The sequence below is a fragment of the Somniosus microcephalus genome, chromosome 21 (assembly GCF_052327205.1).
Source record: "Somniosus microcephalus isolate GS21.2 chromosome 21, FLI_Smic_1.0, whole genome shotgun sequence".
NCBI classification, from domain to species: Eukaryota; Metazoa; Chordata; class Chondrichthyes; order Squaliformes; family Somniosidae; genus Somniosus; species Somniosus microcephalus.
Genome location: NC_141007.1, coordinates 17,938,291 through 17,950,451, shown reverse-complemented (window position 1 = coordinate 17,950,451; position 12,161 = coordinate 17,938,291). Strand labels below are relative to the sequence as shown.

The 12,161-nt window shown below is 44.8% G+C and overlaps 1 protein-coding gene across 10 annotated transcripts in view; it reads left to right on the top strand.

Moving 5' to 3' along the window:
* The first annotated feature begins 40 nt into the window (after positions 1-40).
* Positions 41-12,161, top strand: part of fbf1 (Fas binding factor 1) — a 134,773-nt gene continuing 122,652 nt past the window's right edge. For 4 of the 10 annotated variants that reach the window (XM_085963298.1, XM_085963296.1, XM_085963301.1 and 1 more), the window contains exons 1-5: positions 41-138; positions 4,512-4,668; positions 6,946-6,973; positions 8,147-8,188; positions 10,218-10,308. In XM_085963298.1, coding sequence (XP_085819424.1) covers positions 4,666-4,668; positions 6,946-6,973; positions 8,147-8,188; positions 10,218-10,308 — 164 coding nt within the window. In that variant the 5' untranslated portion in view covers positions 41-138; positions 4,512-4,665. Of the gene's footprint in view, positions 168-4,511; positions 4,669-6,945; positions 6,974-8,146; positions 8,189-10,217; positions 10,347-12,161 lie in introns of those variants that run through there. The other 6 variants (XM_085963299.1, XM_085963297.1, XM_085963295.1 and 3 more) reach the window with 3 other exon arrangements.

Here is a 12,161-nt window from a genome sequence, read left to right as displayed (position 1 = left end):
TGTGTTTTTTTTTTAGGGGGCAGTCGACGGGTGCCCCGGAAGTAGTGCTGCTACTGTTGTCAAGGGGACGGTTAGCGACGGAGCAACGCCGCCCGCCCCGAGGTGGAGAGAGGGCGACTGGCCGCTGCAGCGGGACAGGTGAGCGGCTCAATCATCATCATTCTGGGGTAAGGAGGGAGACTGGGTGGGGGGTCTGCTGTTTAGTAATGCACCAGCTGCTGGCCCGGGAACATTATACTGTCACGGCTACAAGCACTCGCATTTAACATAGAAGATAGGAGCAGGAGTAGGCCATTTGGCCCCTCGAGCCTGCTCCGCCATTCAATGAGATCATGGCTGATCATCCAAACTCAGTGCCCTGTCCCTGCCTTCTCCCCATATCCCTTGATCCCTTTAGCCTTATATCCAACTCCAGACACCACTCCACCAGCTCCCTGCAGGACTTTGCTGAAGTGTGCTCGCTGTTGCCATGTGGGAAACGCAGCAAGATCCCCACACAAGTTAGCAATGTGATCATGACCCCAGATCATCTGTTTTTAGTGATGCAAAATACTGCGGATGCTGGAAATCTGAAATATGAGGGAGAAGGGAACAGAGGGTTATGCTGATAGATTTAGATGAGGAAAGAGAGGAGGAGGCGCGAGTTGAGCATAAACGCCGGCATGGACTGGTTGGGCCGAATGGCCTGTTTCTGTGCCGCATATTCTATGTAAGAGCGGGGGAGTTCTCCCCGGTGTCCCTGGCCCAATATTGATCCCTCAACCGACATCACCAAATACAGAAAATGCTGGAAATACTCAGCAGGTCAGGCAGCATCTGTGGAGAGAGAAACAGAGTTAACCGGCTCGATTTTCATTGTGCCGTGGAGTCAGGAATTGGAGGTGTGCGGAGGGGTTAAATTCCCAAAATAGGGGGTCCCCGACACCATCCCGCCCCCAAGCCAATTTCAAAGGAGGCGGGTACCCGCCCCGCACTGGGACCCGCCTCCCCGAGGCGGGAAGGGATTAGTGCCAATTAACTGCCTGTTAACAGGTAGTTAACAGGCAGTTTTTAGCCTAATCCCTATTTTGAAGCTTGAACTGTGGGATTCCCGACGGCGCCAAACCACGCCAAGTTGGAGGAGTCGGACCATCGGGTTGAAGGGCTTGGAGGGGTCGAGATGTCCGGTGTTCAGGTGAGTGATGTGTGCATGAGTGCAAAGGTAAGTATGTTTGGTGTGTCTAAAGTGGTTAAATAAGTTTTACATACATTTTCTTACCTTTTCAGCCTTCCTTCCTTTAGGTTCGGGGAGTCCCTCATCTCACTGGCACAGAAAGCAGAATGGCTGCGATCTGTCAAAAGTGACAGCCTGCAGCTTTCTGTGCCAGTGAGATTTCTAACTGAGTCTTTGGAGAAGGACTCATGTTAGAAGTAAGACTGTCAGTGTTTGACAGCTTCAAACAGCTGTGAAACGCTAATATTTAATCTGTCAAAATGTCTTGACAGATGAAATTTCAGTCTGTGACGTCACCTGTTGCCAGGTGGCCCTTAATTGGCCTGCTGAGCCCGCTGGGCGGGCTCAACAAGGTCAATCAAGTGAAAATCGCGTGGATTGGCTGCATCTCGTTGGAGGCGGGACTACAACCCTGAAAGTTGTAGTCCCACCTTCAACCCGACTTCTGAACGAAAATCCAGCCCAACGTCTCAGGTCGATGACCCTTCGTCAGAACTGACGAAGTTCTGACGAAGGGTCATCGACCTGAGACGTTAACTCTGTTTCTCTCTCCACAGATGCTGCCTGACCTGCCGAGTATTTCCAGCATTTTCTGTATTTAGTGATGTCGGTTGTGGGATCAATATTGGGCCAGGGACACCGGGGAGAACTCCCCCACTCTTACATAGAATATGCGGCACAGAAACAGGCCATTCAGCCCAACTAGTCCATGCCGGTGTTTATGCTCCACACGAGCCTCCTCCTGTCTTTCCTCATCTAACTCTATCAGCATAACCCTGTATTCCCTTCTCCTTCATATGCTTGTCCAGCCTCCCCATAAATGCATCCATACTATTCGCCTCAACTATTCCCTGTGGTAGCGAGTTCCACATTCTCACCACCCTCTGGGTAAAATTCCCTATTTGATTTCTTGGTGACTATCTTGTATTTTGATGGCCTCTAGTTTTGCTCTTCCCCACAAGTGGAAACACTCTCTCTCTATCCACTCTATCATAACCTTTCAAAATTTTAAAGACCTCTATTAGGTCACCCCTCAGCCTTCTCTTTTCAAGAGGAAAGAGACCCAGCCTGTTCATCCTTTTCTGATAGGTATACCCTCGCATTTCTGCTATCACCCTTGTAAATCTTCTTTGCACCCTCTCCAGTGCCTTTATATCCTTTTTATAATATGGTGACTAGAACTGTGTGGTCCAAACAAGTTTCGATACAGGTTCAGCATAACTTCTCTACTTTTCAATTCAATCCCTCTAGAAATAAGCCCTAGTGTTTCTTCTTTGAAATAGTGCCACAGGATCTTTTATGTCCACCTGAGAGGGCAGACGGAGCCTCGATTTATCGTCTCGTCCAAAGGACAGCATCTCCGACAGTGCAGCACTCCCTCAGTACTGCACTGGAGTGTCAGCCTGGATTTTGTGCTTAAATCTCTGGAGTCGGGCTTGAACCCACAACCTTCTGACTCGGGCGAGGGTGCTGCCCACTGAGCCAAGGCTGCCACCTTACACAGCTGTCAGAGCAAAGGCCTGTAACGAGATGCAGTGGTAGGGGGCTGTGGAAGAGCAGATCTCGGCTCTGAGGCTGCACTTCTACCACTTTCCTGTTACTGTCGAGCAGTTTTCGGTGCCCATCAAGAAGAAGAGCACCTTTCAAATCCTCGGGCTGCCCCAAAGCACTTCACAAGTAATGAATTACCTTTGAAGCATGGTTGTGTTTTGTAGGCAAATTCAGCAGCCAGCCTGTGCACAAGCAAGGGCCCACAGACAGATGAATGTGTCCAGATTAGAGAGAAACACAAGGCAGCGATCTAAGTAAACTTTTTTTCAGAACTACTGCTGACCATTTTGTTTGCATGTGGCATAAGCCAGTATCAAAAGACAATGAGTGTTCCCTGTGCTCCGATATTGGTTGAAGATGCAACTTGCTATATGTTGCAGAAGCCCAAGATGATTTATAAGTGTCAGCTTTCACTGTCACCTTGGAGTCAGAACGTTGTTGGTTGCAGCTGCTCTCCGGGACTTGAATACATAACAGTACAGTGCTGAGGGAGTGCTGCATTGTCAAAAATGCCATCTTTCGGTTGAGATGTAAAACTCAAGCCCATTCTGCCTGTTTAAGTGGACATTAGAGAGCCCATGGTAGGATTTGAGGGAGTTCAGGTAGTTCTCCCAGTGTCCTGGCCATCATTTGTCCCTAAGACATCAGCAACAAAAAACAAATTACAGGAAACTTTGTTATATCTGGCACCGACGGGACCGAGCTGTTGCCGATCTATCAAAACTGCCGGACATACAAAGTTAATGTTGAAGCATACGGAGATTTTCATCTCCGTATCTGACAACAAACACTGTTGCTTAGCAACAGCGTCAAACAGTCGGCCCGTACCTTGGAAGCGTCTCTGTAGCTTAGCAACAGCTTCAGAGAGACTTTCCAAAGCCTGGCTGTTGGGGAAAAAAAAGCCACGAGAAGAAAAACAACCTAACAGAACGGCTCCTGATTTCTGCCGGTAGATCGAGGTTTCTGGACATACGACCTCCGGATAAACCAAAGTCTCCTGTAATTGGCCATTCATCTCATTTGCTGCTATTGAGACCTTGCTATGCACAAATTGGCTGCTGTGTTTACTCTCAGAACAATAGTGACTGCTCTTCAAAAGGCTATTGTCTGCGAAATCTGTACCTAAAATATGTTATTGTATCACTTCCTTGTGATGTTGGATAATAGTTGCTTTGATATAGCGCCTTATCATGTTGAAGCATCTCCTAGAGTACTTTAAACAATGAATTATTTCTGAAGTGTAGTGTTACAGAGACAAACACGGCAGCCATTACGTGGCAGGAGTGCCCCACAGCAGCTAGATGGATTTGATTGTAAATTACCACCAGTATGCAACTAGGGGAAACAACTTGTCACTCAATCACTCTGTGGCTGATCTCCCCAAGCTGGAATATCCTTGTCACATTTATGAAGGTTGGGTATGGAATGATGAGGTCCCATCGCCGAGCTTCACTCCCAAGATCTCTGTCCCTATGTGATAAATGATGAGTAGCCAGGGTCGGGGCTGCTAAGTGCATCAGAAATGTGGCATAGCTAGCAGTCACCTGAAGTTGCATTTTTTTTTTTAAACTTATCATTTTTAAAAACAATTGCATGTGTTTCACAGACCAATGTTTGAGGATGGGGCTATTGTAGGGCCTTGTCCTTTGTAACTACATTACTACCAAAGTAACCCAACATTTCCCAGATAGCTACTGTTTTATGCTGGTTACAACTGTACCTTACTTACTACCCCTTTTCCTTTCAGTCTTCTCCTTTGAAGAGATGAGTGGTGCATCCTTCGTGACCTAATGCAATACAAAATTTAGATTACGGCCAAGATTGATGCATATTTCAAATCCTACTCACAGGCAGAGACACTGATCGTGCTTATTGCAGCCTGGTTTTGAAAGTGACCAGAGATGGTAAGTGCGGGAGCTGTGCTTTGTGTCGATTTTATTCCATCGGGGTTGAAACAATTGCAACACTTCCACTCGGTCCCTTGGTATACATACCTGGAACTTTAGTTTCAGATTTTTTGTTGTGCATTATTTTGTGCTCATCAAAAGTTTGGAGAAATATGTCCTTTAGGTGCACGGCCAGGTCAGGTATAGCATCGTTTATACAGTGAGTAAAGCTCTCATTACACTGTCTACAAGCACTCTAGGGTACAACATTAATTAGATGCAGAGTAAAGTTGCCTCTACACTGTTCTATCAAGCTGTATAGGGTCAGGGTTCAGATCCAGCCTGGAGTAAAGGAATGTTTCATAAGTACTCCAGTAAAGACCATCAACCCCATTATACTCTGATAACTGCCATTATAGCATCCAGCTGCATTTCGACATCCCTAATACTTTGTTTCCAATGTCCTGCCCACCAGGTTATTCCAAATATTTAGCATTTTCAGTAAAGAAGTTCTTCCCAATACTGTCTGTTTTAAATTGATTTTCCACTGATTTAAACTTCTGTCCTCGGCTGCTACTTCCCTGCCTTACTTTGCAGTAATGTTCTGGGTTTACCTTATGAATCTATGATTCTTATCAATGCCATTTAATATTTTGTACATCTCAACGAGCTCCCACCTTTAGCCAACTTATTTCCAGATTGTATAGCTTGTGCTTTTCTAATCGTTCCTCTTAGCTCCTCCCCATTACACGGGATCAGTTTTGCTGCTCGGCATTGCATTGATATGTGGATTGTAGCGTGGTGACCGGAATCGAACGCAGTATTCCAGGTGTCGTGTGCCCAGTGTACAATAAAGCTGCAACATAAACTCTGCGGACCTGTACAGTCCTGTCCCGGTTGTATATCCCCACCGGGTCCCTTTCTAAGTCTCCCTTTACCAATTCAATCCCAATGATTGTGCACTTATGATTCAGTTTTTCGACCTACAATGTACACAATACTGTACATTTATCAATGTTAATTTCCTTTGTCATTTGTCTGCATAAATAATATAAATCCTTCTGCAAGTGCAAGATCGAGAGGGGAGATGAGGAGAATTTTTTTTCACTCATTGACGGGATCGGGAACGCTCGACCTGGAAAGGTGGTGGAAGCTGATTCCATCAATAATTGTAAAAGGGAGTTGGACGGGTTCTAGAGGATGAGGAACTGACAGGGTCACGGACAAAAAGCGGCGGGGGGGGTAGGACTAAGCAGGACTGCTCTTTCAAAGAGCCAGATTCTATGAAATTTTTTACTAGATTCTTTGCTTTTACTGGTCTCCCTATTTTGCTGCTGTCAGTTTCTCCTCGTATCAGGCTGCAATGGTCCTAAGTGCAATGGGCCATAGTTTGCTGTAGGAGTGAATCAAATGGTTAGTTAGACTTGCGCTCGCACGTTTACGCTTCTAAATTTTTTGCGTGGCAAGTTGCTGAATGTGTGAGCTGATAACGTTGCAGTGAGGGAAACCGGGCATCTGGGACCTGAGTGAACAGGGTAATTGTTTCAGTTATATGCACGACTGCCTATTTGGATTTAGCAGACATATTCACAAAGCTCAGGCAACTGTTGCGGATATTTAATTAGCTTGGACTGTTTTGATTGGAGACAGTCAATCTGAAACTTTCAAAGACCTGATAGCTCACATAATTGGTGTGAATATAAAAAGAAAAGAATAACAATATAAAATACAGTTTAGAATTGGAGAATGTGAGATACTGTGATTTATTTACATCATCGTTTACTCATCAATAAATGTGTTTCCCAGTTAATGCCTGTAACAAGGTCTGTTAGTGTTGCTGCTCTCGGAGATGAGGATAATCCTGTGGGGACACAGGATTGATCCAGTAGTAAAGACATTTAAAGAAAAGTTTTCTCTTTGTTATCTTCGGCACACGTTCAAAATGTACCTAGCTATCAGGACCACTAACCATACCCTCAAGGCCGTAGGGAGCTAAGACTCGCCTATTGAAGTAGTCTAAAAATACAGAAGCCAAAATATCTAGAGTAAGAAGGGCAGGAAAGACCCCAAAACGGAACATAGTCCTTGCTGTATGTAGCCTGAGAATACTCAATGGTGCACCTTTAATCTAATTTAACACTTTGAGTGCCAGATGTTATATATTTTAAAGTTACCAGGGGTTTAAAATTTTGGGATGGTTCCACCCTAATAACTTTTAGAAGTTTTTCTTTTCTTACTTTCAACAAACAGCTTTGAAAATGTATAATTTAAATGAACAAACTGTTTGTGTTTCAGGGATCAAAACAGAAGAAAGGTTTTCGAGGTGAGTAACTTGTATGCCTCCTCATTTCGTTGAATTGCTTATAGTAATTTAAAGAGAAAGAAAAGTCTTGGGGAGGGAGGGCATTTTATGTTGTGTAAAAAAAAAAAAAAAATGTGTAAAAATATCGGTTGACGTTTTTTTTAAAGTGGAGACCTGCCATGTTGGGTCTCTTTGCCTCCAGGCCATTCTGGTAACATCACTGACCAGGAGGAGCCCACTGTCAATCGGAGCGACTACACTGATTGCAGTTACGGCATCGACTTTGAACCACTATGGAAGTAAACCTAGAGCCTCCCTGGGAAGACGAGCTACTGCCTGGGCACATTGCATTAAAGAAAAGGGAAGACCAGCACGTTATCTCTTCCATCACTGAAAGTGCTCTGCAACTTTCCACGGACAAACTCTTGGCTGTAACACAGGAAATGTGCAACTTAAAAAAAAATGGAATAGGATACTAGTAGGGAATTGTGGGATTTGCTCTGCTTTCCATCCCTCTCCCCACACCCCCCTCCCCACAACATTGCTTTCCGTTGATTTTAATGGAAATGTTAGATGGTCTGAGCCGTAGATTTCTCCACATGCCCTCCTTTGGGGCTAGGTGCTGGATTTCCCCTGCTGCTTTGGGCTGAAGAGTAGATGCGGGGTGTTCCATGTTTGCAGACAGTCTTCCTGTTATAGAAGGTGAATTCTTTTTGTGGCATGGTCCTACTTTGTGCAGGAATCCATTCTGAGAACTGGGGTAACTCATGTTAAGTGTAAGACAACTTCTGACCCCTGTGCTGGGATTCCAGAGCTCAGATGTTGGAGCTACTTAACTGAAGCACCGCAGAGTGCTGCTTCCCTCTGAATAGCCTGCAACAACAAGAAGCCCACCCATTGAGCCTGTATCCCTTTGAGAAAACATTCAGTCTCCGTTTGGTGCCTGTCCCATTGTGAATTCGCCAGATGTCCCAACGCAATTGGATACATACTTGAAAAGGAAAAATTAGCAGGGCTATGGGGAAAGAGCAGGGCAGTGTGACTAATTGGACCGCTCTTTCAAAGAGCCAGCACAGGCACGATGGGCTGAATGGCCTCCTTCTGTGCTGTATCATTCTATGCCTTCACTGCATAGTATGCTGGGAGTGAAAGTGCAACGTTCTCTGATATTACTGTGACTGCGCTCTGTTTCAGAGTCGATTGATGACGTACTGGATGACCTCCTTGGAGAAGATGGTAAGTTGTACTCGCCAGGTTCATTCCACATATATTTGCCAACTTTATTCTTTTGACGATCCATAGCCGACAGATTAGTCCAGCTGCTTAACCACAGGATTGTGAGAATAGTCTGTGTCACAGAGACCCAATTGCAGTAATTCTGTTTGTTTTATTTGGAAAAACACAAAGTGAAGGGCTAAAGCTCAGAGTGCAGGACAACACCAAGGTTGTAAAGAGTAGCAGCGAAGACAAATTAAATCAAATAGTAACGGGGAATTGATGGCAGCTTTGGTTTCAATATCCTGAAGATTTTCGGAAGAAAGGAAGGGTATGGGAGGTTGGGAGGAATGAAAGAGCAGGAGACAGTGCAGTGAGTCCCAACTTCAACATGCTGAGGATGCAGGGTGGAGAAAAATTGTGTATTATCTTTGGTCAGCCGTATATCCGCCATCGGAGGAGATCTATTGCCATGTTAGAGTTTCCGAATCAAACTGCCCAACAATCTACACCTGCAGAATTTCTGTTTGCCCGATAAAGTTCACATACTATCCTCATAAGGACGCACCTCATTTACCTAAGTCCCAGAGACAGGTTGGTAGAGCCAAGATTTAGAACCATATATGTTTACAGTACAGAAGGGGGCCATTCGGCCCCTCAAGTCTGTGCTGGCTCTTCGCTGGAACAATCCAAAATTAATCCCACTGTGGTGCTTGTTCCCCATAGCCCTGTGTTATCATCTGCTTTAAATATTTATTCACTTTTCCCTTAAAAGATGCAATGGTCTCTGGCTCAACCACTTATGCACCAACAACTCTCTGCATAAAGAAATTTCTCCTACTGCTTTGCCCACTCTGATAATTTTAAATTCACGGCCCTTGTCACTGATTCCCCAACCAAAGGATATAGTCTTTTCCTATTCACTCTATCAAAACCCTTCAACATTTTTAAAACCTCTATTAGCCTCCTCTGTTCCAGTGGAACGAGTCCCAGAAACCCAAGTCTCCTCATAAATATAGTTTCCCCTTTCCTGGTATCACCCTGGTGAATCTATGCTAAATGCTTTCTGTGGCTTTAATGTCCTTTCTATAATGGAGGACCCAAAACTGTGGATGGTAATCTAACTGTGGCCTAACTTCTCTCATTACTTCCTTACTATTGTACTCTGTGTCCCTATTTATAAAACCAAAATGGTATTGGCCATTTTATGGGTTTATCTATGTGCACTTGCACATTCAAGAATTATATGTTGGAACCCCTAGGTCTCTCTGTTCATCCACATCCTTCAGCATCTTTCCATTGAGTATATATTCCCATTCCTTGGATGATATTACATCACATTCCTCCACATGAAATTGCATCTGCCACCAGTCTGCCCATTTCGTTAGCCTGTCTATGTCCCAAATGTGCGCAGGGGTACTCCTGGAGTTTAATGCAGTAAAACTGTGCAGCTTACCGGTTACACAGCCCCCTTATAAGTTAGAAAGAAAGAAAGAACTTGCATTTATATCGTGGCTTGCATGACCTCGGGACGTCCCAAAGCGCTTTACAGCCAATGAAGTAATTTTGAAGTGTAGGCACTGTTGTAATGTAGGGCATTGTTTTTTTGAAGAGAATAGAGGGCGTTGTAGTTGGACTATAGTGGGAATGAGAGAAGACATTTTAAATTAGCACTGAGAATACCAATATCAATGCAATTGAGACAAGAAAGGTTGAGTTGGGGAGAGGCATTGAAGGTTAGTTATGTTAACCTTGCTACATTACCACCATCTGCCAATTGGGTTTGAAAAATAAAGCTGGTGCCTTTTACGGTGAGCAGTAACCAGTTACATCGCTGGTTAACGTATTGCTGACTCTGGTAACTTGCAGCAAGTAACTGTGAACTCTCTGCTCTGTGTACATCTCCATTGCATTGTCTGAAGCTTCGACAATAAGTGGGGGTGGCAAACCAAAGTAGTTTAAAGAGGAAAAATAAAGTATAGTGTTTAATCCGTGGTTTGAGGAGCTACGGGTGTGGCAAGAGTTTTATTTCTGTCACTTTGTTTTGCAGATGGATCTCCCACTAAGTCCGCTTTTCCAACTACACCTTCAGGAAGCACCCTCGGGAGAACAGTTACCACACCATCCAGAACCAGCAAAAAGTACGGGAGTTAGCAGACTGTCTCTGACTGTAGGAACAGTGAGCATGTTCTTTGAATATTTGTAGTGTGCCGGCATGGATTTAACTTAATGGGGTTTGAAAGCTTAATTTCAGCTTTCAACTTGAATTGGAATGTATTCACTCCTAGAATAGTACAACACAGAAGGAGGCCATTCATAGAAACATAGAAGATAGGAGCAGGAGTAGGCCATTCGGCCCCTCGAGCCTGCTCCGCCATTTAATGAGATCATGGCTGATCATCCAAATTCAGTACCCTGTCCCTGCTTTCTCCCCATATCCCTTGATCCCTTTAGCCTTAAGAAATATATCTAACTCCTTCTTGAATATATTTAATGAATTGGCCTCAACTGCCTTTTGTGGTAGAGAATTCCACAGGTTCACCACTCTCTGGGTGAAGAAATTCCTCCTCATTTCTGTCCTAAATGGCTTACCCCTTATCCTTAGACTGTGACCCCTGGTTCTGGACTCCCCCGCCATCGGGAACATCCTTCCTGCATCTAGTCTGTCCAGGCCTGACAGAATGTTATAAGTTTCAATGAGATCCCCTCTCATTCGGCCCATCAAGTCTGCACTCAAGCAGTAACATCAAATGTAATTTATAGTTTCTGTGCAATAATGATGTGTATTGTAACTGAAAGCACTGCAGTCTCCCCTGATGTGTGGAGATTAATGCAGCGAGTGCCCTAGGCTCCCCCTGATGTGTGGAGATTAATGCAGCGAGTGCCCTGGGCTCTCCCTGATGTGTGGAGATTAATGCAGTGAGTGCCCTGGGCTCTCCCTGATGTGTGGAGATTGTTAGATCCGTGATTCTGAGAGTATTATGTTTTCAAATAACTACACGGATGCTGTAACTTAACAATCAACAGGTGTTTACTGGAGTAGGGTAGTCTCAAGACTGGGGGTACAGAGGCATGCTCAAGGCTTATATACAGGTGTGGTCACTGCCGGTACTACAGTATACAGGAGCTGTAAAAGTAGTTCTCTCTTAAAGGTACATACACTACAATTCCTCCCCTTTTAGATTAGCAGTACCCATAATATTCAAATAACAATTAACACTTTAACATGCACATTAAACAAAAATAGTCCATTTATAGATTCAGTCTTTGGGGCGGCTTCCTGATCCTTTCTGGATAGCGCCTTTCCTGAGGTTCTTGTTCTTGGTGCGGAGGCGATTCTGGCCCCTTTTCGTCGGTTAGTTCATCAGTTTCCACTGCTACTGGTTCTGAGGTAGATGCTAACGGTATGTCGGGTTCATCCCCAGGTACTCGAGACATGGGGTTGACTCGTTCCTGTGACGCTAAGATCTGATCGACGTGACGTCTCACAATGTTCTCCCCGACATCCACTGTGTACATTAATGGCCCCTGCCTTGTGCATATCGTTCCGGGTTGCCATTTCTCTGTTCGGTAGTCACGGGCCAAGACTGGTTGTCCTACATTGAAGCTCCTTGTCGGCTTCTCATTGATGTGCTGGAATTGTTTATCCTCAACATTTCTTCGCACATTTGGTCTGAGCAAATCCAGACGAGATTTCAACCTTCGGTTAAAGAACATCATGGCCGGGGTCTGGTTGGTAACTGCATGTGTCGCATTTCTGTAGGCTAACAGGAAATTGTCCACCTTATGCTGTAGTGGAATTTCATCGTCGCACATGGCCTTTATCGCCTTTTTAAAGGTTTGTACGAACCTCTCAGCCAATCCATTTGTGGCTGGATGATACGGGGCGGATGTGTAATGCCTTACCCCATTCCTTCTCATAAATTTCCGAAACTCTTCGGACACAAACTGTGGTCCATTATCAGAGCAAATCTGCTCTGGCAAGCTGTTCCTG